The following is a 25,882-nucleotide window of genomic DNA, read 5'->3' on the forward strand; positions in this document are numbered from 1 at the left end:
TGCCCTCCCCTACAATTTTTGCTGTTCTGCAGTGAACTGTTTGCGATCCGGTGACCAGAACTTGCAGATACTTTTCCCTTCCCCCAGGAAGCCTAGGATCTGTATATTATTCACCTCCTTTATTTGTATCCAGCCTTTCTCTATAGTGAGGAAGTCCTTCTGTCTTCTGTTTTATCCTCACAACCACCACCTTGTGAGATAAGTGTTGGCAGAATTTAAATATGCAAAGGAGCCGATAACTGTCTGCTTAAGGAATAAATAGCTTTGTTCAAAGAGAGGGGAGAGAGAGAGTCCTAGTGGTCCGACTAACTGTTCTTAAGTGGGCTCTAAGGAGCAGGAGGTCTCCAGCTGTGCCGATCAGGAAACCAGAGAACATGATTTGAAAATGTCACAAAGCTTCCTGCATTCTGCAGGGAATTGGCCTAGACGACCCTGGAGGTCTCTTCCAACTCTATGTTTCATCTTCTTGGGTTCTGTGCAGTCCCACATGGGTTCTGCGGAATCACAGGCCTGCTTCAGAGAAATAACTAGCCAACATAAAGCTTCGCGGATCGGATCATTGTCCATGGGGTCGTGATGGGTCAGACACGACTTCGCACCTAACAACAACAACAATTCCCTGGATGTTGATGCCACAAGGGACGCTGCGGTGGGGAAGGCAGTGTTGCAATCAATACTGCATGCATAGCCCACCCCATCTCCACGGTGAGTGATCTTGCTAGTCTCTCATGTGGCACTGCACAGAACCCACAAAGATTAAAACAGGGTTGCACTTAACTGTAACTGTTGTTCAATGAGTGGTCTTCTGTGCAGTCACACAACCCTCCCTCCATCCCCACTGGGCTGCTTGTATTGATTGTTTAAGCAGCAAAGGGGAAGGACTGAGGGGAGAGTGCTGGCTCCTCCCACATCACATGACTCTGGGCAGGAAAGTCACTCTGTGAGGGGAGGGGCTGGCACTCTTGGGAGCTTTTTAAGCTTTCAGCTGGCTAGTTAATTCTCCGTGGCAGAACCCATGTGTGACTGCACAGAACACCACTTGATGAACAACAGTTACAGGTAAGGGCAACCCCGTTTTCTTTGATTCCTGATTGAAATATGCTAACTTCACATCTTCCCAGTGCCCCCTGAAGGGTATTCTTTATATATGCTGTTGAATCATGCACATGGCAGATCTTGCCTGTTCTAACTGGAAGAGAGGGTGTGCAGGCGTCTCTATCGAGATGTTCTTGGCACGCAGGGCAATCTACCGTTCCCGAGTTGCTTCAGGTGAAACCTCCGCCTCTTCTGTCCTTTCTCCTAGGCAACGAAGGGCATCCAGCTCACATACAAACATCTGGAGAACATAGCGGATGTCCAGGCCAGACAAGAAGTCTTCCACTATATTTGCCTGCTGGGAGACGCTTTCCTGGAAGAGACGGTGAACACCCTCCTTGGCTGCTCCCTTCAATGTGACAGGTGAGAACAGACAGAGCCCCACGGGATCTCAGGGCGGGCTAGGGGGAGTTGATAGTGACACCGACTCTCCAGGTGGGACCCGGAGATTTCCCAGAACTACAACTGATTCAAATACGAAGAGACATTGCATGGTGTAATGGTTAAAGAGTGGTGACCTCTTATCTGGAGAACTGAGTATGATTCTCCACTCCTCTTACACTTTCAGCCAGCTGGGTGACTTTGGCTAGTCACAGTTCTCTTAGGGCTGTCATGGAATCATAGAATTGGGCCATACAGGCCATCTAGTCCAACCCCTGCTCCACGCAGAATCAGCCCAAAGCATCCTAAAAAGTGTGTATCCAACCTTTGCTTGAAGACTGCCAGTGAGGGGGAGCTCACCACCTCCTTAGACAGCCTATTCCTCTGGCCTTGCAGAGCAGTTTTCTCTGTGCTCTCTAATTCCCACCAATCTCATGGGGTGTCTGTTGTGGAGAGAGTAAGGGAAAGGTGTTTGTCCGCCACTTTGAGACTCCTTCAGGAGTCAAAAGCGTGGTATAAAACCAACTTTTCTTCTTTTAGCCTGTCTAGCCTGGGCTAACTGGGTCAGGGCACATACAGCTCATAACAGGGGTTATTATGGATTTATGGAACAGTCAGGGGAGGGGACAGCTCTAGAGGGGATTCTCCACTCAGGAGAGGGGGTCCAGCAGCCAGGCTGGCATCCCACCCACCAAGACTTCCTGCGGCTTTGAACTTCCAGCACCTCAGCAGCCATGTGGCGCGCCTTGACCAGCTCCTCGGACACAGCCCGAAAGATCCTGGCTTCGCCGCTTCCGGGGCGAGCAGAGGCCGTTTTGGACTTCGGGGAGGCTGGGGGGGAGGCTGCCGGGACCGACTGCACCGCTCCCGGGGCGGGAGGAGGCCGTTTTGGCCTTCGGGGCGGCTGGGAATGAGAGGAGGCCGTTTTGGCCTTCGGGGTGGTTGGTGGGGGCGGGAGCCGGCCTCCTCTCGCCGCCGGGACTGGCTTTGCTGTTCCCGGGGCAAGAAGAGGCCGTTTTGACCTTTGGGGAGGCTGGGGAGGCTTGCGGCCGTCCTCCTCTCACCGCCAGGAGCGAGAGGAGGCCATTATGTCCTTTGGGAAGCCCGGAGGGGGGCGGCAGCTGGCCTCCTCTCACCGCTGGGACTGGTTTCTCCGCTCCCTGGGCGAGAGGAGGCCATTTTGGACTTCGGGGAGTCTGTGGGGGAGGCTGCCGGGACCGGCTGCGCTGCTCCCGGGGCGAGAGGAGGCCGTTTTCGCCTTCGGGGAGGCTGGGGGGGTGGCAGCCGGCCTCCTCTCGCCACCGGGACTGGCTGCGCCGCTCCCGGGGCTAGAGGAGGCCATTTTGGCGTTCGGGAGGGTCGGGGGGCGGCAGCTGGCCTCCTCTCACGAAAACCGTGGCTTTAGTGATCTAGCCGGTTTATTTTCACAGGTTTTCTTTTTCTTTTTTTCTTTTTTGTAGTTCGGATACATGTTTTTAATAGAAAAAACAGAAAAAAACTTTATTTACTATTATACTTAAATAATGGTGTATTTACAATAGACTACCCTAATGTGCCTCAGAGTCCTCTGAGACATACAATAAGAGAAAACAAAATAGTAGGCGAGCACAATAAATGCGCCTTAGCATATTTCATCTACAAACAGGGTTGGTTCTCACGAAAACCGTGGCTTAAGTGATCTAGCCGGTTATTTTCACAGTTTTTTTTTTTTTTAGAGTTTGGCATTGGTCTTCCTCTCCTTTTTTTCCAAGTTATTTTCACAGATCTCTTTTTCCTTTTTTTTCCTTTTTTTTCCTTTTTTATTTTTTTTTAGAGTTTGGCATTGGTCCTCCTCTCCTTTTTTTCACAGTTATTTTCACAGATCTCTTTTTCCTTTTTTTTCCTTTTTTTTCCTTTTTTATTTTTTTTTAGTGTTTGGCATTGGTCCTCCTCTCCTTTTTTTCACAGTTATTTTCACAGATCTCTTTTTCCTTTTTTTCCCTTTTTTTTCCTTTTTTATTTTTTTTTAGAGTTTGGCATTGGTCCTCCTCTCCTTTTTTTCACAGTTATTTTCACAGATCTCTTTTTCCTTTTTTTTCCTTTTTTTTCCTTTTTTATTTTTTTTTAGAGTTTGGCATTGGTCCTCCTCTCCTTTTTTTCACAGTTATTTTCACAGATCTCTTTTTCCTTTTTTTTCCTTTTTTTTCCTTTTTTTTCCTTTTTTTTCCTTTTTTTCCCTTTTTTTTTTTAGTGTTTGGCATTGGTCCTCCTGTCCTTTGCACAAATGGATGAAGAGGAGCAGAGCTACATTGGTGGCAGCTGCAGGTACAGCAACCGCAGGTGAGTCCAGTGATTTCCCCTGGACTCGCTCCAGACAGCATGATGGCCATATGGTGGCACTATGTAGACCATTGTGAGCAATGCAACACATGCAAAAAGGAGGCCAGGAAGCACCAGGTTCTGCAAGATGAACAGGAACAGGCACACTATCGGTAAATCAAAGAACCTGTGGAGAGAGAGGACAGGTTATTCTCAGGACTACCGGAGGGCTCCTTGCCCGAAAAGCCATAACAGTTGAAAGGGAAAGAGAAGGCAAAAGTCAAACATAAAAAGCTACTGGAGAAACTGTGGAATGGCTAATAGAAGGAATTACAGATTTTAAATAAATCAGGCGCCCACAGTTCTGCTTCCCGACCATATTCTACATGATTGTGCCACTTTTGGGGTTTCTTGAAGCCTGAATAATATTTCAGGGGTTTCTCAATGGAAAAACAGTTGAGAGAGCCTGCTCTAGAGGAAGGAAATGTTCTCTATTGGATCCAACCCATGGCCTGCGCTCAAAGTTCTCTCGTTTATGGTTAGTTCATATAGGTCACAGCCAGAAATATGGAAGAAAATGCCTTGAATTGCGTTTAGGGTTTCAGACTTCATGGGTTTCAGACTTTTCTCTTCAACTTGAGCAAACAACACCTAAAATACTTTATGGATTCTTCTTAGAGAGAAGCAGAAAGACAAGAACTAAAGAGCTCCTACTAGGCTCATCAGACTAGCACTGCTGAAATGCCTGCTCTGGACAACTATTTTTGCACTTTACTGTCTGTGCCCATCTTCTTTTCCCACCTCTTTCTATTTTGTTTGTGCTGCAACTGGTGTGACCCACTTATGGGGCTGACCCAGCAGCTGACTATGCAGAAGTGCTGTGCTGAACAGCAGTGAGACATACTCAGTGTTCTTGCCACAATCTGACACAAGCATTTGTGGAGATTGCTTACCAGTCTAAGAGACTTGCACACCATTTGTTGCCTGGCTTCTTCCAGTCAGGCTCATCATTGGGTCCTGCTTCATACCAGCTGGAACAGAAACTCACATATTTTGGAAACTGGAATGCTTTGGGGTGCTAATAAGATCGCGGTTCTCACCATGGGGGCAATAGGTCACACCTCAACTTGGAAAAGAGGGAGGGATGGAGAGACCTTTACGGGGCCAAAAAGGGGAAGGGAATGCAAAGTCTGACACTGTCCCCTTGTAATGCCTGCAGAAGGAACATCCACATGGATGCCCTGCTCAGCAGTGATTCTGCTCAGCTGGATCAAAAGTGGGGGGTTTTCTCCTATCTAGCTTAAAGGAAAAAGCTATGTCGGGATTTAAAGCGGGGGGGGGGGGGCTGTATTCCACATAGAGAAAAATCTGTGTTGGGAATCAGCCGCAGGGGTAACTGGGCAGAGCACTAAACTGATAGGCTGCAGGTAAAAAAGCACAGCTATTTTCTCATAATTAGGATCAAAGCATTTCCCTCCAGCCTTCCCCTGGACTACCACAAGTACTTTTGATCAGATGTATGCTGCAGTTTCTGGATTTGGAACTCGTCCCCCAAGTACAGAAGGACCACCCTTATGGATTAGGGACGCTAGCCTCACGGTTAGGCCTAGGGACCCCCTGGAGTGACGGCTCATCTCCAGACTATGGGGATCAGTTCCTTTGGAGAAAATGGATGCTTCGGAGGATGTATTCTGTGGCGTTGTACCCCACTGAAGTCTCTGTCCTCCTCAGACTCCCATCTCCTCAGACTCCCATCTCTTCTGGAGTTTTCTGATAGGAATCTGGCAACCCCAGTCGTTCCCCCCCCCCCCCCAATCCCCTACCAATGGCCAGGAGGGGCCTGGCACCCGTAGTATTATCTGACTAACGTGGAGACTTACAATTCTGTTGAGACTTGTGTGACTTCTATTATCCCGGTGACTTCAGTTATTTCTCTCCATTCATCCTTTGGGGGGGGGGGGGAAACATTGACGCAATGAAGGTGCTTTAACGCAAGTTACACAAATCTGTTACCCCTTTCATTTAAACCTTGTGATGCCTTCGCCATCTGAAAACACCCGACAACTTTTGAGGGCATTTTTGGCATGCTCCTGAATCCCTTGATAACCTTCGAACTGTTACTTTAGTTTTTCAGCATTCTGCGGACGTTTGGATCAACCACTTCCGACGGGGTTTTGCAGCTAGATTTCCCTGTGCAAGGGTTCTGCAGAGGCGGGCAAAGCAATCTGACAGAGAATAAACTCCTGCTACCCTAACTAGCCCATTTCGGTCACCAGGCATTAAATTATGACTGCTCGACCCACAACAATTGCATATAAGATGGTCTCTTACAACATATATAGTACCTACGACAATAAGTCAGGGGTCCTGCTTGTTTAACTATGTGGGCAAAACCAAATTATTTTTGAGAATGCTAATGAAACCAGTGGGCAAGGGGTTCAGAAAAGAAAAGCCTCTTGGATCACCACGTCTAACAATTTTTCTCTCCTGCCCTTCAAAGAGAACAACTTAAAATACATTTAGGAAGAGCTTCACTTCATATTCTACTTCTTCCAGCTACTCAGAACTTTATTCCCACTTCATCGTTGGCCTTTGTTCTGCTTGTCCTGCTCCTGCCCCCAAACAACTGTGCTCGGGCCCCAAAATCCAAAGAGGGGCTGCAGTGTTTCTCGTCCGTTGTAGGGATATTTATTTATCTTACTTTTTGCAACGTTTTCATTAATGGCCATACTTCTCTTGGACTGTGGCACTCCAAAGGAGAGAAGCATCACGTCCCAACATGCTCCCCAAAGGGAAGAAACACACTCTGCATACGGGGAAAATAGCATATAGCTGAAAACGCTGCGCTAAACGCTTCTCCCTTGCAGTCATCTTCTCTCTGCCCGATGATTCCCCCCCCCCCCAGCGGAATAGTCCAGTCTACTCCTTTATTTTTTCCTCTTTAAAAACAACCCCAGTTGCTTCACCCCACAGTAGCTCTTCAATAAGGCTGCCCACCACATCGAAGGGGCAAGCGTCAGCCATGGTCTGTCGCACCAAAGGCCCCGTAAGCTAGAAACTGGGGAGGCTGGCCACAATGTGTCTCATTGAGCCTGCGATACATGTCCACATGGTTGCCTTTCTCTACTTGGTGGGCCATTCAAAAAAAAAGAAAAGAAAAACCAGGACAGGGGGGGGGGGTCTTTTAACTCAACTCCAGTCTAATCAAAGACATGATGGGATGATGGGGTCAGGTGGCAGTTACGGTGAGCAAGCTCCATTTGCAGTTGATACTGCATGGCTCATAATTGCGATAGCTACATAAATGGTGCTAGGTATCCAAAAGGAAGAGTCCTCCCCCCATCCATTTGGTCTTTTCTTCCACCCCCCCCCCCCAGCCTTAGAAAACTAATTATCTCTATGCAAGGCACATAACCCCCTCTCTAAGTCCCTGCAGATGGGAAAAACAGCTCTTACCCAGGAAAGGGGTAATTAACAAATACAATAGTACAGATCTCATTGAGGAGATTCCATTAGTCTAAATGGAACGGTGAGAACAGATGATGGGGGGAAGAGATGGTGGGCTATATAGAACCGAAATGTCAGATCAAGACGTTCTGTATTTATGACCTCACAAGGCGTGCGCTTCCGAGGGCAAGCCCCTCTTCCCCAGAGTGTGAACTGACCATCATGACAGTGGGAATGTATAAGCAGAAGTTATTGGTGTCAAAGACAAAAGAAGCAGGAGTCTTGTGGCACCCTAAAGAGTATTCCCAGTACAAGCTTTTGTGGATCAGAGCCCATTTACGTGAACTGACAATAGTCAAGATATCAGGCAACTCTGACGTTGGAATGAGAAAGGAGGAAGGACCCGTGACATTTTGAATGCTGTGCACAGGCAAGGCAGTCTGTGGCAAAAGGGGCATGAGCCGGCGTTTCAGAGGACATGATTGCCACCAGGAAGACATTAGTCACTCAGCACCTCAGGAAGGAGCAAATATTGGACAATAGTTCTGGAGGGTGTAATTCAATTCACCCAAGCCAGTTTCATCTTCTCTGTCCTGAAAGTACAGGGCAACGTCAGGAAGCAACCAGAAGTGTTGATATGTAATACCTGTAGGTGAAAAGGGTCAGGCACTAGGAAGTGTCATGCGTTTTCTGAACATCACTGAACTGCTGTTTCGAAACCTTAGGGAAGATTTGCTCTTATGCCCCTTGCTTTGGAGCAAATTTCACTGAAAGCTCTAAGAGTCTCATCTTTCTTTTAAGATTTGAGCAAAGCACTTGAAAATAGGCTTGGGCACTAAGGGCCCAATTCGGCTGATTTGGCTTTGGCACCCCTTGAAGTCAATGGTGCCGTTGACTATAATGGGAATTTCAGCTTTTCCGCTTTTCCCAGGGCCTGGGGGGGATGGGGGTTTAAGTTGCAACCTCCAAATTTTCAGGGTAGCTCTTCCCTGGCTCCCCTCCAAATTCTGAAATGATTGGCCCAAGGGGCCCACTTCTAGGGGCTCCTGAAGAGGGTGCCCCCATCCATCCCTCCATTATATCTGATGGAGAGTCCGTCCCATCGGAGCGGATGATTTCAGAGGCCAAATGACAGCAGCAATATGATTAGATTAGGAGTGAAGTACAGAGAGGTATCTGTGGGGAAATCAGCCCTGTCGATGAGCTATCTGTGTTAGGGACGGAGAGTAGTCCGTTCGTATTCTTGGTACTCTGCATCATTCCAAATCAAGAAGGGAGGCTTGAATTTTCAGCACTTTTTTCATAACGGCATCCTGAATTCAACACTCAAATGGAAACAAGTACTTAAAAAAAACAGTTTAAAAAGCAGGTCAGGAAATCCTATCATGGGTGCCCCTCTTCCCAGAACAAAAGGGACAAGGAAAAAATGTCTCTGTGTTCCATTTGTAATGGCCGCACTCACCTCTTCTTCCGTGTCAGTGCTGTCTTCTTCACTACCTGTCACCACAGGTGACGGCATCCCATCAAAAGGGTTAGGCAGACCGCCTTCTTCACCCTCCTCCTGCTGAACAAGCAAGGTCCTATCAGCTCAGGGCTCGATCAATATGGTCGGTGGTTTGAGTGTCTTCCCTCAAGGTAGCGTTTCTATGGCAGAGAGAGCACTGCTTCCCAGGACCAAAACGGCAAGGGGTCGTCCCCGAGAAAATGCTGTTCCCCTTCCAGGTAGAGTTTGCAAGGGCTGATTGTGGAACTATCAAGGGCCAACACTGGATATTCACTACACCAATGTTAACATGGGTCATCTTCTTACTTGTTGGGATTCTTCAATCTCCACAGAGAGGGGCTGGAATGGAACCAGTGCATGGTAGGCATTCTCATTTTCGGGGGAACCTCTCAGCAGCCTGCATTGAACAGAGATCAGACATAGCATTTACAGTAAGGAAACATTTATTTTGGTGTGACCCCCTACAATACAGGAGAGGAGCGTTCCAGATTTGGGATGCGGAATTTACTATCTTCTACTATGTGGCCTGGCTCAAGATGGGGGCAAATAGGGTGGGAACCCCAGGTATGGGCTGGGCAGGGGGGGGGACCATATATTTAGAAATACTTACGCTTCTTCTCCTTCATAGGAATCGCCCTGCTGCTCTTGAAGCCTGCGGACGTCCGATTTCAATTCCTGTACAAATGTCACAAAGAAAACTTGGTACGCCTGTTCAACTGCTACTGTGGCCACCTAGACAGAACCACAGGCCATCAAACAGTTCAGGTGTCGATGCTTGCCTACTAAAGCTTGGGGAGTCTAGTTTTCTAGGGATGCCAGGTTTAATGGTGAGAATTCCCAGAGTTTTATGTGTGGAAACAGTAGGATTGTGTTAGAAGCTTTTTGCTTCGATATACCTCCTGCCGCCCGACCTAACAGCTCTCTTTCTTGGACAGGACTCCCTCCTACCCAAAGATAGGATAGTTGAGGGTTCACATGTATTTCTACATCCCACACTAAATCAAATGCATATTATACAATATATTACAGATAAACCACTCTGGGTAGGCTCCCCGAAGGTCCCAAATAAGGCCAATGTTACCTGAACCATCATTTGGTATTCGTCTAGAGTCACTGTCAACTCTTCCACTTGTTTCTCTTTCTGGGAAAGCCAAAGATAATCGTAGCAGTCAGTAGAAGATTATGACAACCTCGCCTTAAAGCCAATTGCGATCTTACAACACAACAAAGCCAGAGTCCAGTGGCCCCTTGAAGACCAACAAAGATTTATTCAAGGCGTGAGCTTTTGGGTGCAAGATTCCTCAGATTGTCACTCGAAAGCTCACGCCTTGAATAAATCTTTATTGGTCTTCAAGGGGCCACTGGACTCTGGCTTTGTTTTTTTGTTTGTTTGTTTGTTTTTAATAATTTCAAATTTTATTTACAATCCATTACAAGAAAAATACATTTAGCCATCTCCAAAGTTACACACCAATAGACTATACTACATTTATAAACAATAACTTCCAACTGTATTTGTTAAAGAATTTACAAGAAAAAAACATTAATTCTCCTGTGCAAAATTTCAATCAATTCTCATTTCCCCTTAATAATTATAAATCGTAACCAATAGTCATAAATCCACAACTATACTTTTTTCTAATATACTCTATCCATGAGTTCCATTTTGTCTTAAAGTCTGTTATTAGTTTATCTTCGACAGAAGTTGTCAATTTTGCCATCTGAGCAATTTCCAATGTTTTCAACTGCCAATCAAATATGGTGGGCGTCTCTTTTAATTTCCATTTTTTTGCCCAGACTATCCTTGCCGCTGTTGTCAAATATCTAAATAATTCTCCATATTTTTTATCTTTTTCATTTATCAGAAAACCTAAAAGATAAGCTTCAGGATTTAAAGCTATGGAGTCCTTAAAGATTTTTGAGATTTCTTTGTGGATATCCTGCCAAAAGTGTCTTGCTCTTTTGCATGTCCACCACATATGGAACATTGTCCCTCTCACTTCCCCGCATTTCCAACATTTGTCCGGTAGGCTTTTATTCATTTTTGATAATTTGTGCGGAGTCATGTACCAACAGTAATGCATTTTATAATAGTTTTCCTTAATATAATAACTGTTCGTAAATTTCAGATCTTTACTCCACATTTTTTGCCAGGTTTCCAATGGAATGTTGTGACCAAGATTCCTTGCCCAAACAATCATAAAATCTTTGACCACCTCATCTTCCGTGTACAGTAATAAACATAATTCATACATCTTCTTGATTAAATGATTATCATCTTTGCATAAATATAACTCTAATTGTGATTTTTCTACTTCAAATTCCCATAGCTTCCTATCCCTTTCATATCTATCCTTAATCTGTCTATATAGCCACCAATCTACATATTTATATTCTTGCGCTAATTTCTCGTGAGATTTAATTCTAAACTGCGTTATTCCTTCTTGAGTAAAAGTCTCAATTATATCCTTATAATTTAACCATTTAGTTTCTGGTGTTACTTGCCCTCTGAACAGAGCTTCCTGTGGTGACAGCCATAAAGGAATTTTAGAATATAATTTTCTTTTATACTTATTCCAAACCTTAAATAAAGCAAATCTTATAACATGATGTAAAAATTGTTTATTTGCTTTCTCTTTTTCGTACCATAAGTATGCGTGCCAACCAAACCTCAAGCCTGCACCTTCTAATGTTAATAATCTCTGATCTCTTAAAACTATCCATTCCTTTATCCAAACCAGACTACATGCATCAAAATACATCCTTAAATTTGGTAATGCCTGTCCTCCCCTCTTTTTAGCATCACAAAGAATTTTCATTTTTATTCTAGGTTTTCTCCCTCTCCAAACAAAACTTGCCAAATCCCTCTGCCAAATTCTGAATGGCTTATCCGATTTAATAATTGGAATATTCTGATACAAATACAAAATTTTTGGCAAGATATACATCTTTATGGCGGATATTCTACCCATAAAAGATAAATTGAGAGTCTCCCATTTTTTAAAATCTTTTTTGACCTCTGTCCATAGTTTCTCATAATTATCCTGGAATAGATTCAAGTTTATGCTAGCAATATTGATACCTAAATATTTATAAGTTTTAACTATTTGGCATCCTGTTTTCCCTTCTAAATCTTTCTGACTCTCCTTATCCATATTTTTCACAATTATTTTTGATTTGGTTTTATTTATTTTTAAACCAGTTACCTCTTCGAAATCTTTAAGCTTACCTAATACCACATCTATACAATCTAAAGGATCCTCCAAAATCAATATCAAATCATCCGCATAAGCCCTCAATTTAAAGGTCTGTTGTTTAATTTTCAGACCTGTAATATTTTTGTCTTCTCTTATGTCTTGATTAAAGACTTCTAGAGCCATGATAAAAAGTAAGGGTGAGAGTGGGCAACCTTGCCGTGTTCCCTTCTGAATATTAAATTTCTCTGTAAGCTCACCATTTACTATTACTTTTGCCCACTGTTCTTTATAAATCTCCCTTATCCAATTTATAAATGTTCCACCACATTCCATCCTTTCGAGTAAGCTAAATAAAAAACTCCAATCAACAGAATCAAAAGCTTTTTCCATATCGATAAAGAATAACGCCAGTTGTTTATCCGGTCTCAGTTGGTAATATTCGATAACATTTAGTATTATCCTTATATTATTTCTAACTTGTCTACCGGGCAGAAAACCCGCCTGGTCTTCATGTATTATCTTAACCAGTATCCCTTTCAGCCGATTAGCCAGTATATTCGTAAAGATTTTATATTTACTAAAGAAATAGGCCTAAAATTTTGCACCTCATTTGTCTCCAGTTTAGGTATAACCGTAATATGTGCCTCTTTCCAGGAATCTGGGATGCCATCAATTATAATCTTGTTCATTGTCTCCTTTAAAGCTATTAATATTTCTTCTTTAAAAACCTTATAATATGCACTTGATAACCCATCAGGTCCCGGAGCTTTACCATCTTTTAGATTGTTAATTGTGTTTATAATTTCCTCTGAGCTTATAGGCTGATTTAATAATTCTAACTGTTCTGAGTCCAATTTCAAAATATTCTGTTTTTCTAAGTATTTCTCTCTTAGACATCTCCCTAGAGATGTCCTGCTTCTCATATAATTTTAAATAAAATTCAAAAAAGCCTTGTTTAATTTTTTCTTCCTCCAGTAATATATTCCCATCTTTCTTTAGTGCTGTAATCAATTTATTTTGTTGTTTCTTCTTTAATTTCCAAGCGAGCCATCTGCCTGGTTTATTTCCCAGTTCAAAATGTTGTTGTTTTACTTTGTTTAACTGTTCACCTAATCTGGCCACCTCTAAGAGTTCCAGTTGTTTTCTTAATAGCTTTAATTGTTGTAGAGTATTTTTATATTTTGGTTTTTCCAACAACATTTTTTCCTTGTTTTTTATTGCCTCTTCTAGTTTCTGCCTTTCTTGATCTTTAATTTTTTTTAATTTACAGCTGTGGGATATCAATAGCCCCCTCATGTAGGCTTTACTTGTATCCCACACCATTTTCATTTTAATATCCTCCTGCATATTTAATTCAAAGAAGTCTTTTAGTTTCTCCTTACAATCTTTCACAACTTCTTCATGTAATAGTAGACTATCCATCATTCGCCATCTTTGATTACTTTTCCTTCTCTTGGACTTCAAGCTCATTAGTACAGGTCTATGATCTGATATTAATCCCGGTAGTATCTCAATTTTTCTTACATCTAAAACAATATCTTTTGTAACCCAAATCATATCCAATCTGGACCATGAACTATGTCTCTCAGAAAAAAAGGTAAAGTCTTGCATAGTTCTATTATTAATCCTCCACACATCCACCAATCCCCAATTATCAACCAAATCAAAGAAACTCAATGGTAACTTCCCTCGTTCTCTTCCAGTATTCCCATTACTTAATCTCTTATCTAATTTAGGTTCAGTTACCACATTTAAGTCCCCCATTAAAATAACACTAGAGTATAATAAATTTGACATTTCACAGGCCAAATTCTCAAAAAATGTACTTTTACCTTCATTTGGAGCATATGTCCCTACCACCAATGTTTTGATGCCATTTATTTCCACTTCTAACATTATATATCTTCCATCTTTATCAGATTTTATTAAACATGGTTTCAATTGTTCCTTAACATATAACACAATACCATTTTTCTTTTCCTTTTTCATTGCTGACACAAAATCTAAACCCAAATTCATATTAACTAAATATTTTTTAACCGATGCCTTTATATGTGTTTCCTGTAAGCAGATTATTTGGAAATTCCCCCTTTTCAAAAATTGGAACACTCTTTTACGTTTTTTGGGGTCATTTAAACCATTCACATTCCAAGTTATTATATTCATATCTTTATTACACAACATAAGTAAGTTAGTTTTGCTCTGTTACAAACAGACCAATATTTTAATTCAGCTCTTTTTTATGTTTCTTTAGGAATTCTCTTGCTTTCTGTTTGTCTTTGATCTTAACTTCCCTGCTTTTAAATTGGAATGAAATACCTTCTGGTATTTCCCATTTAAAATATATCCTATTTTTTTTCAACACTTCAGTTATAAAACTGTATTCCTTTCTCAATTTCAAAATCTTTGGTGGCATTTCCTTCAACAAAATAATTTCCTTCCCATCCACTTGGAACCTTTTCTCATAATGTGCATGAAGTACAGCATCCCGTATAGATTTCTTAACAAAACTTATAAGAATGTCTCTTGGCAGATTTCTTTCTTTAGCATATTTTGAGTTTACACGAAAAATTTCATCCACCTCCAAATTCATTACTCCCTCATTTTTCTCCAACATCTCACACAAAATATTAACTACTCTTCTATGTGTATCTTCTCCTTCCAGCTCTTGCAGTGAACGCAGTCTTAAAAGTCTTTCCTTTTGTTTCACTTCTATCCACATTCTTTCTTGATTTTCTCTCTCCTTCTCATTTTCCAGGCTTTCCATCCTATCTTCTAGACTTTCCAGTTTTTCATTGACAATTTTAAAGTCCTCTACTAGTTGAGATATGCCATGTTCCAGCTTTGAAATCTTTGCTGTCTCCTGTTTAATATTGCTTAAATCTTCATCAATTTTATTTACTTTTCTATTATGTCATTTAAAGTCTCAGTCATTTGTGTTAATTTTATCATCATCTCCTGCATATTCACTTTATCTGGCGTGGGGACAGCAAACTGCATTTGTACCTCCTTTTTTTCCCTGGGAGTCATTATTCCTTTTAGATAAGTAGTAACACTATTCAAAAGTTAATAAGGCAACAACAAAAATCTTCTGTACCGTCTGTGACTTTATACATCAGCTTTCCCTTCCCCTCTTCAGTTTCTCCTTCAGCGTCTTAATGAGGAGTGGGGTGTTTCAATCAGCCTTCGGGAAATAAGAATCTAGCTCAGATGAGTTAGAAGGATTCTTCAACAATACAGCCTCCACTTTACATTTCAATTGTTTAATCACCTAGTTTTAGGAAATGAAAGGTCGCTCCAGCCTCAGTCCCCTCAGGGTCTTTCATGTTGATAGGGAGTTCTTTTTCTCCTGCCGGGATGAAATGCTGCTCTCGGGTTACAGTCACTATGACTGTTTCTCCTTCACAGCTTTCACCTTTATCAGGCACTGGAGCTCTCCCGTCGCTTCTCCTTTGTACTGGAGAATTCTAATTTGCAGGTTAAAGAGTTTTTACCTGCATTCTCTAACACGAAGAAGCTCCGTTGATACGGAGCCAGCCAGCTGGAGCGGAAGTTCCACCGGAAGCCTCTGGCTTTGTTTTGTTGTGCTGCTCCAGACCAACACGGCTACCCACTTGAGGCGATCTTACCATTTATTTTAAAAATGGCTTCTTGTCACCGACTTATGCCTAGCTATGAGGCTGCAGTGACACCTAGTGATCCATGAAGGCAGGTGTGCCCTGTTAATACACACCTGCAAATGAACAAATCCCGCCAGGACAAGCTACGAGACTCACTTCCATTTGCACTTCCGTTTATCTAAGATCATGGTTTTCAGCGAGGTCTAATGGAAGCACTAGGAGAAGAGGAAGTGAGCTCTGGGTCAGCAGAGGCTGTCTGGTGGGCATGGGACTTGGCCATGAGACCCAAGTGTAAGTCCTGATTAAACCGATAAAGTAGCGAGCTTTCACACAAAACAGAATTCTTCTCTGCAGTGTGCCTCCTGGTAGAGAGTAGCGGGAGATTATACTGCTGCCCCAGGTACCCCAACATCACTGAACCCCACAGGCCAGAGCTCTCGGCTCCATCAGCATGACCTTACCCAGAGGTGTACTCTTTTAAGCCCAATTAAGGCAATGAATTTACACAGGTCAAAGAGAGTTAACCCTTTCAGTTTGGTTTCACTTCTAATTTTCAGGTTGGTGTTATTTGTTAGATGCAGCTCACCTTGTCAAGGTCTGCATTTTTGCAAGAGATAAGCTCTTCACACTCAGAGAGTTGTCTCTGCAAGAAAGAAACACAACAAGTCATAACATAAATGATAAGAACAGAGTTTATCAGCCAAACTAAACATGTTAACAATGCTGCATAGGCTCATCAGGTCTCCCGTACCTGCATTTCGGCTTTCTCTGTGCTCAGCTGTCTGATTTGATCCTTAAAGTTTTCTTTTTCCTGAAGCAACATCTGGTTCTGTAGAAAAAACACACCAGAATTTGTACACGGTCATCTCGTGCTGAATCAACTATATTGATAATTTTTCGGTTGGGCTTTTTCTCCAGCTGAATGTGGAAACTGAGAACATCAACTATCCACTTTGGTGGGTTTCCGCCTTATGCATACTTAAGAGAAACAGACACGTACATTCATCCCATGTCGTTTCCTACCGTTGGTCACGTGTCAACTATTCCCCACCGTTTGGCTCTCCATTTGGTGACCAGAAGCTACAACTGTAAAAGAAACAAGGTCCTTCCCGGAGCCCGATATCCCTTTATAAAAAGACATTTGTTTGGGTCGTGCTCTTCAAATACTGGCCTGGCAATAGGGGTCCTTTTAGCCCTGCTTACCTCGTCGAACAGTTTATCTGCTTGACTCAACAGGCAATGCTGTTCTTTTTCCTAAAGTTTGAAGGGGAAATGTCTTAGTTCGTTCAGTTTTTTTGACATCACATTTTACAGCACCCAGGAGTGGTTCAGGAGTCTGCATACAGATGGGAACTTGTGAAAAATGGGTCATCAATTATAGACCTCTTGTCCCATGAACAGCAAGTACCACAAATTCAGAGATAGTTCACAAGAAGCCACATGGATAATATATTTACACCACACATTTTCAGACATTTTCAGATGTATTTACACAAAACGGCTGCAATAAACAGGAGCCTGCCCACAGTTTCACAGTAACTAGGAATCTACACTCTCTAATCCCCCCAAAGTTGTGATTTCAGTAACCTACTGCAAATTACGACAAATGCACCTACACCTACATGTTTATGGATAACCTCCGCAAGTGAATATCAGGAAGTACTGACCAGCTGCCTTCCCTGCATGTGAAGTTTTCTATTCTCCTCTTCCAAACTTCTGGAGAAAAACTTCATGTCTTCTAATTCATCTGCCATTGCTCTAGCTTGTTCTAGGGCTTGCTGATTGCTGTAATAAAGGGCAAATAGATATTTACTTAAAATGCTCACATTTCAAACTTTGCTGGGTTTACAGGTATGCAAACAAAGAGTGTCGGTGTTAAGAGGAAAGAAGCACAGTCCAGGCTGGAAAATATAGATTGCCTCCACAGTTTCCATTCTGCTAATAATGGGGTCTTCACCTAGCATGAGGAGCCTTCCTCTGGTAAGAGAAACCTGTTACACTGGACGAAGGCTCCCACCATCCATGGACAAGAAACCTTGGCTTCAGTACATTGATTAGAAGGCATTATAGGGGGGTGGGAACAGACCTGAAACAAGGGGAGAACAGAAAATACGAAGGAGCCTCCTATTGGATTACATGGACCTCCTTCAACTCAGCTCTCAATATTACATAATCTCATATCTTCTTTTTTACTAAACCCTCTGGCCTAGGAGTGCCAACCTCCAGGTGGCATCTGGAGATCTCCTGGGATTGCAACTGATCTCCAGTCAACAAAAATCAGTTTCCCTGAAAAAAAATGGCTGCTTTGGAAGATAAACTTTATGTCACTGTACCCTACATTCTCTCCCCTTCCTCAGGCTCTACCCCGAAACCTCCACGTATTTCCGAACCCTCTACCTCCTTGGATTAGTCCTAATTATTAGTCAGCCAGTCAGTCTGTTTTAACGTACCCTCTCAGCTTTCCTTTCAGGTCAGCAATCTCCTCAGAAAGTCGCAAATTGAGCTCTTCTGCCGTCTCGATTGTCCTTTGCAGCTTGGCATTTTGCATGGCTAGCTGCTTGTTCCCCTGCTGCAAATCTGTGATGCTGCTCGTCACATCTGTCCCCTCCTCTCTTTTGTTAGGGGAAAAAAGGATATGGAAAAAGTAGGAAATCAGAGATTTCTGCACACTATTCTGTGAGAATGCTCACTAGACACCGCAACCACCATCATCTATTTGTCCATTCCCCTTTAAACAACTCTGGTACCTGCTTCCTTGAATATCGTGCTGCCCGTAGGGTTGCCAGCTCTTAGGTAGGGAAATACCTGGAGCAGCCTTTTTCTCCAGGCGAGTTAATCTTAATTGTTTTAAGAAACATAACTTTAATAAGTCTCTTTAGAGACTTTCAATCTCTCTTTTTTTTACTTTATTAGTAATTTTAACAGTTACTAATAGTTAACACCCAGCATGTTCTTAAGTTCTACATATATTTTATTCCAAAATTTAACCATCCCTGGGCAGCTCCACCTCATATGGGAAAAGTGGCCTTCATTTATCTTACATTTCCAACATCTCTTGTCAGAATCCTGAGACCATTTTGCCAATTTTGACGGCGTTAAGTACCACCAGTGGTCCCCAACCTTTTTATCACCGGGGACCACTCAACGCCTTTTACTGAGGCCCGATGGGGGGGGGGGTAGTTTACTCCTCTACTCTCAACCACTGCCCTAACGCTCTCTGATCGCTATGGTAATGTTTAAACATCCATTTAAAATAAGATACAGACACGCCACAACAATGAACATAAGGAACATTTTATTTTCATGGAAATTTTAACTCCTGACAATGACAAATCAGTGGGAACCCTGAGCTTGTTTCTCTGCAATGAGATAGTCCCATCTGGGAGTGATGGGAAACAATGACACCCGAAGTGTGTTGTAAAGGGCCGGGGGGGGGGAGGCGTCCTTCGGGGCCCACCTCCAATTAGTCGAAGGACCACACGTGGTCTGCAGCCCACAGGTCGGGGATCGCTAGTTTAGAGGATCCTCTAAGAAGAAGACCACGTCATCAGCAAATGCTCTCAATTTATATTCCTGCTGACCAATTTTAGTGCCCTTAATCCCTTGTTCAGATCTAACTTTATTACATAATACCTCAAAAGTAGGGGTGAGAGTGGACACCCTTGCCTCCTCGTCCCTCTATATATTCTTCTGATAAATCACTATTTACTATAGTTCTTGCCTTTTGATCTAAATAAATTGATCTTATAAATTAATCTTAATTGCCAGGAGATGAACGGAGATGTTGGGAGATCGCCCTGTTTTGGTGTCTTTGCAAAACAGGTCCCTCCTGGAGGTTAATAGGCGTCTGAAATGCCACAAGCTAAGCTGAGCTATTGTATGACCTCATACTCTGTCAAGAGATTTCTTAATAAGTTGAAGCGGGTCCTTAGATATAAAAAACATTGTCCCTTGAAAAAGGCGTCGGCGAAACACGTCGGGACTTGTGTGAAATAAGGATTAAAGAATAACTGAAACTGAAGAGAGACGACTCAATATAAGTCCAATTTGGATATTTTTATTGCCATATTGGTTTCCCAGTGCTTCTGTACTATATTTGTCTCTTCACTGGGACCCACCCCTCCCAGTTCATCCATTTTTCCTCCTGGAGGTTGGAAACTCTTTTCTGCAGATACTACAGGCAGCCTCTTCTGGTACACAGAGACTAGTCCACAAAGATCTTCTAGGAAACAGAAAAGAAATACAACAGCTTTCTAGAAAGGGAGTCCCTGATCTGAATCAATGCCCTTCAGGCCAGACTGCTATTTCTCTTTTTAAAACTCCAGAAATATCTATTTACAGATTCCTCTCGTGTCACATCTGTTTGGGTCCTCAAAGGCTGGAACTTACAAACTTGCCCTGGCCAGCCCCCATAAATGCTTCTAACCCATCAGGACTTTCTGTTCAAAAAAGTGAAATTGTGAAATCAAACCTGCCACTTTCTGACTCCCTTTTGCTGTCGGTATGCGCGTGTGAAAAACAGAAAGGCAGCTTTAAGTAAACTTGTGTCAGGCTCTGACTGTATGGATTGATGGCCATCCAGGAGGGCTAATTTAAGAGCACGTTATGACCATCCAGCTCTTTTCAGGGTTCATGAGATTTCAGCCCAAGACTGACCAGCTGCTTTGCAAGGACATCAAAACATGCTGTTGATGTCTTTATTTACTAATCCGCACACACATGTATATCTTCGGAAGGAGAATGCTATCCATTTGGCAGTTCTCTACATGGGCTTCCCTTCCCCACCCCCCCAGCCCCCACCCCCAAAAAACCCAACCCGGAAAATTCTGAATATCTTTCTGCCATTTTAAAAAACAATTTTTCTTAATTATTATCAGGATTGATTGAAATAAATACATCATCCTTGGCAACACATTCATTTTTATAGCTGAAACCCTTCCTAACAAAGAGAGGTTAAGTTTATTCCATAAAATTAGATCTTTCTTAATATCCTCCCATACTTTCTCATAATTATTACATCAAAACATGCTGTTGATGTCTTTATTTACTAATCAGCACACACATGTATATCTTCGGAAGGAGAATGCTATCCATTTGGCAGTTCTCTACATGGGCTTCCCTTCCCCACCCCTCCAGCCCCACCCCCCCAAAAAAACCAACCCGGAAATAGATTGCATTTTAAACAGTGACAAGTTTCCTCACAAGAGAGGAAGCCATCTGTGCAAAGTCAGCACCATGTCCCAAAAGAGGCTGCATCACTGACCACACTATATTTAGAAAGCTAAGGACAGTGTCCTCTCTTTCTTCATTTGCTCCTTTTTCTTTTTTCAGCACAAGCATTGACCAGATGGCAACATGTAGATATAGCCTATAAACGTCTTGGGTACTGTCTAATCTCCTATATAAGACACAGATTAACAGCCATCTCTTCTGCCTTATTATCAGCCTGAGAAAGTAAATCGACATTGGATGATCTTTCTTTGTTTGTCACGCTCTTTCTTACAGTTGTTTTCCTCTACTTTGTGCTGGGGAAAAAACATTGACTTACCTCCGATGCACAGAAAGTTGCCCCCCTAATCTTAATGATATTGAAAAGTACAAATTAAAGAGTAAAAAACCCTCTGAGGACCAAGCCCCATGAGTGAAGGCTGAGGGACTTGGGAATGTTCAGCCTGGAGAAGAGGAGGTTGAGAGGAGACATGATTGCTCTCTAAGTCACTTGGAGGAGGGCAGGGAAAGGTTCCTGTTGGCAGCAGAGGAGAGGACCCACAGTAATGGTTATAAACTACGTGTTGTACGATATCAGCTAGATATCAAGAACAAAATTGTCACATTCAGAGTAGTTCAGCCGTGGAATCGACTGCCTAAGGAGATGGTGAGCTCCCCTTCACTGGCAGTCTGCAAGTAGTGGCTGGACAGATAGTTATTAAGGATGCTTTAGGCTGATCCTGCATTGAGCAGGGGTCGGACTAGATGGCCTGTATGACCCCTTCCAATTTTATGATCCAAACTGTAGAGAAAGAGTATTGCATGTTTTTATTCATTTATTAAATGTTCTTACATCATGAATTCTCTAAGTCTGATCTCTGTAAACACATTGTGCCTATTCCGTCTTGTTATCAGAAGTGCCATAATGTAGAAGGACAGAAATGTAGAAGGCCATTCCCGGAGTTGCCATAGCCCAAAACTGTAAAAATGTAATTGATTATTGACTGTCTCCATGATAGCTTGTAGGGAAACAAGGCAACCAGGTGGAGTCTCTAAACGACACCACAAGTGTAGATGTGCAAATCTGTCCAGGGGGAGATACTCTTTGATTTACTGGGACCAGCGGTTACTACTCAGTTTGTTCTTGATCCCTGCCCAGGATTGAGGGGAAAGGACAGAGAAGGATGTCAAAACAATTAGTAAGCCAACGCATATGACTTTTGTTAATACAAACCCCTCTTTTTGGCATTCGGCTATCCATTCCTTCATGGCTTGACAGAAGGTAGGAAACTCAACAAAAATGCCTCTCTCTTCTGGATCCAGTCTTCTATAGAGAGACTGAAACCTACAGTCTTCATCACTCTGTCCTGTCATCTCCTGTAAGTATTCAATGATTCGGAAAACAGACACCACTCCTATAACCAGAACACAGGTGAGCAAAGTCAGAGGTAGCCAGTAAAATCCAAGGACATAAAGTTATTTAAAACTGGATCTTTCTCTCATTTCTTGTTTACATCATTCAGTATTTGTGTTCCTGTTTCTCCTATCTAGAAGAAATTTGGATTAAACAATCTGTGTCAAACTGCTGGAGACAATTAATGCTTGAATCGTGTTTTTCTGCGCAAGAACCACCGTGGCAGCAGTTCCAAGAGGATTCGATTGCACTCAAACCTCTTGAAACAATGACATTCTCCCATTTTATTTGCTTTTGTAAAAAAAATTAATGCTGGTAGTTGCTCATCACACCACATAGACCTCCACCATTCAAATATACCATTCCAAAACAGGCATCAAGGGAAAAGAGGCAGTCTGTTGCTAAAGTGCTAATTCCCTGTAATTGCAGTAAACCATCATTGGGTAACAGGACATGGACACTAGAGTCTTTAATAGGCGACACAAAAGGAAATCTGGGACTGCTAGTCTGCTTGTCGGGTAATTATAAAATTGGCCATCTGGTAGCAGTGTACATAAGGGGAGGAGCAGGATAACCCCTCCAAAGGTTCAGAGCATGGTATGTCATTGGGTGGAGACTCAGGATGACTACTGGTGCCTAGATGCCTCAGAGAATTTAAGCAGAGCAGGGTCTAGGCTGTTCTGCCACAATAACTTTGAAGTGGTTATCATCAATTGAATAACTGAACATATGGACCCATGAAGCTGGCTAATATTTGGTCTATCAAGTTCAGCATTGTCTTTTCTGACTGGCAGCAGCTCTCTAGGAAGAGACCCCTCATCTCACCTACCTCCTGATCATTTTAATGGAAGATGCCGCAGACTGAACCTGGGACCTTCTGCTTGTAAAGAAAATGCTGTACCACTGAGCAGCAGACCCTTGATAAAAGCTTAACCGTTTTTTTTTAAATCTATCTTTTCTTCCAGGACGTAATGTCATTAAATAGTTACCCCAGATTTGCTGCTATTTTTACCCGGTAATATTTGAGAACACTGAATTGGGGTAAAGAGTGTGATGCTAAAGACTTCTTGTGCTCATGCTAACCAATTAGGAAACAAATCTCTGCTCCTGCTAGATTTGAAGACTGGATGTCTCTATGTGGCACGAAAACACTTTCTACCTGCTTCTTCCGGATCACAAGCCTGGAATGTGCATTTAAGAACATCATCCTCAGAGCACTGGCTGGCACTCGGAATTATGCTCTCGCTGCTGACGCCAATGTTGTCCCTTGGCTCCACTAAGGTACAAGAGGAAGTAACATTAAATGTAAATTAGATTTTTTTATTCCTAAACCTGGATTATCTGCAGTCATCCTTCCGGAGCTGTTATGAAATGTATTTACAATCCCATTACTAAGGTGAGGATGTCTAGAATAAAAACTACTTGGAAAAGGCTCGGTGGGGAATTATATTAATTTAATATATCACTGTCCAGGGAGGGGAGCAAACCAGCAGTGAGGTGGTTGTTGTTGTTGTTGTTAGTTGCGAAGTCGTGTCCGACCCATCGCAACCCCATGGACAGTGATCCTCCAGGCCTTCCTGTCCTCTACCATAGCAGTGAGGTAAGGCAGTGGCAAAGACTGAAGGGGGATCTGAGTTTACAATGCCAAAAAAGCAACTGTCTGTTAAATTATTTTTCTTCCCTCTTCATAAGGGCAAATGAGACATGAGGGTTCCATGGGCTACAGTCCCTAGTTCACCCAAGACGGTAAGATAGCCCCACTTGCCATGAGAACCTAGCCATTAAGACTAAACCATAAGGTGACCAGATTGTCCCACTTTTAAAGGGACATCTGGGGGCACCTGGCAAATTGTACTTATGCTGCAAGTAAATATATATATATATTACAATACTATTTTTGCGTTCTATGACCATTTTTGTTGCTCCATATAGACCAAATTTTTAATCAAGACCCCCCCCCCCAGTCAATGGTGTCCCACTTTACCAATGTTAAAATCTGGTCACCATATTAAAGCAGCTACCTGCCAGCTCCCCTTGGGTTGGCCTGTTACAAACCCATGAGGGAGATGCCCTTTTCCATGAAACTGACCAGGGAGAGCAAACTGTCTTCCACAAGAAGTTTCTCACATAACATAAATTGTTACAAACTGATCTTTTCAGAAATGGCTAACACGTACTTCCTGACGATTCCGCAGTTAATTCTGCGTATTCGGTACTCTCGAAGGAGCTGCAATATGCGTCCTCCATCACTGCACAGAAACACGTTCCTGAACGAGGAATTTCGCTTCACTGGAAGCAGTTTGGAAAGGAAAAGCAGTGCGTTAAAACCCATTTCTCCTTCTATCTTTAGCAAACGAAATATGAACACACAGAGTTCTAGTATCTGCACAGCAAAAAGCCTCTTCGGGTAATTATTTACCAGGTTTTGTTAATCCAATACAAACACTTAAATTATCTCTCATTCAGAACTAGAGTAGACAAACCAAAGCATGAAAATCCCATATGTTTTAGGACCATCATTCTGACAAATCATTCTGACTGGTTTAATAGCTACATTAAGAAATCTCGTGCTGATAAAATTGAAATTAATTTCCGTTTCCTTTTCTTGAGGGTATAGTTGATTAGCTGCCATCAGAATGGTATCAGTTATGAGAACTCAGATGCATTTGAGTTTATTTGTAGGCCTCACAAAATTTGGACTAGGAAAATGGCTGAACAAAACACTCTCTCCTCTAGCATTCTGCAGTGCATATACATGAAAGGCAGAAGTTTTCAACTCTCTCATACATGCTAAGGGAGTACCAAATACAAGCCATGGGAAACAAACACTTATCACAGTTATATGCAAAAACAACCCAGTATTTCAAATGTGTTTAAATCCCAGGGGCATCTATTTATGACAACATCCATTTATAAGAAGGCGCTGTTATAGTAAGAATTTTCCAGCTTATTTGGAGTATCCCAGGCTAAGTTTAGAGAACAGAAATGCTATGGCAAGAAGCAGCAGCAGCTTTTATATGCCGCTTTTCTCTACTTGAAGTAGGCTCAAAGCGGCTTCCCTTTCCTCTCCCCACAACAGACACCCTGTGGAGTGGGTGAGGTTGAGAGAGTCCTGATCACTGCTCGGTCAGAACAGTTTTATCAGTCACCCAGATGGCTGCATTTGGGGGAGTGCAGAATCGAACCCGGCATGCCAGATTAGAAGTCCACACTCCTAACCACTACACCAAACAGGCTCTCAGTTTGAGGAGGACTTAGTGGATAGCTGAGAAAAGCCCCGATGAAAGGCTGGCATTTTTTCAGGTGGGGCAGCTCAACTCACATAACCCTGGGACAATCAGAATAGAAATGTCATGGGCTACTACACTAGGGGGAAATACTCGATTCCAACTGCGTTTGAACAAGCAGCAGCCTAAATGCAAAATCCTGAATGGTGGGATCGCCCCTGCTGAGGGAAAGGCCACACAGAGCAACGAGGCAAGAATTATTACTAGCAAGCAGAAATATCTGGAACTAGAGCTAAAGGAGGGACAGGGAGAGGAACCCTGTGAAATGACAATCTGTACACAGCCCGTGGCGCCACGGGCGCCATGGACTGAATAAAAGAGTAAGGGGTAGTGGGGAGGAGTTAGGGCGGGACCGGTCCGGGATAAAAACTCGGAGGGGCCTATCAGGAGCCGCAAAGCGGCTCCTGATTGGCCCCTCCAAGTGTCAATCC

The 25,882-nt window shown here is 42.8% G+C and overlaps 1 protein-coding gene across 1 annotated transcript; it reads right to left on the reverse strand.

The window, feature by feature from the left end:
- Positions 1-2,954: 2,954 nt before the first annotated feature.
- Positions 2,955-24,460, reverse strand: LOC143824548 (uncharacterized). The gene is made up of 15 exons (XM_077311933.1): positions 24,342-24,460; positions 23,324-23,440; positions 21,985-22,165; positions 17,993-18,154; positions 17,210-17,327; positions 16,746-16,796; positions 16,294-16,371; positions 16,129-16,185; positions 9,807-9,866; positions 9,336-9,400; positions 9,032-9,122; positions 8,684-8,782; positions 5,655-5,719; positions 4,728-4,805; positions 2,955-3,961 (listed from the first exon to the last, which is right to left on the reverse strand). The coding sequence occupies exons 1-15, from the start codon at positions 24,409-24,411 to the stop codon at positions 3,760-3,762; spliced, it is 1,494 nt and encodes a 497-aa protein (XP_077168048.1). The 5' UTR covers positions 24,412-24,460; the 3' UTR covers positions 2,955-3,759.
- Positions 24,461-25,882: the final 1,422 nt, after the last annotated feature.

Source organism: Paroedura picta, chromosome 15, assembly GCF_049243985.1.
Source record: "Paroedura picta isolate Pp20150507F chromosome 15, Ppicta_v3.0, whole genome shotgun sequence".
NCBI lineage: Eukaryota > Metazoa > Chordata > Lepidosauria > Squamata > Gekkonidae > Paroedura > Paroedura picta.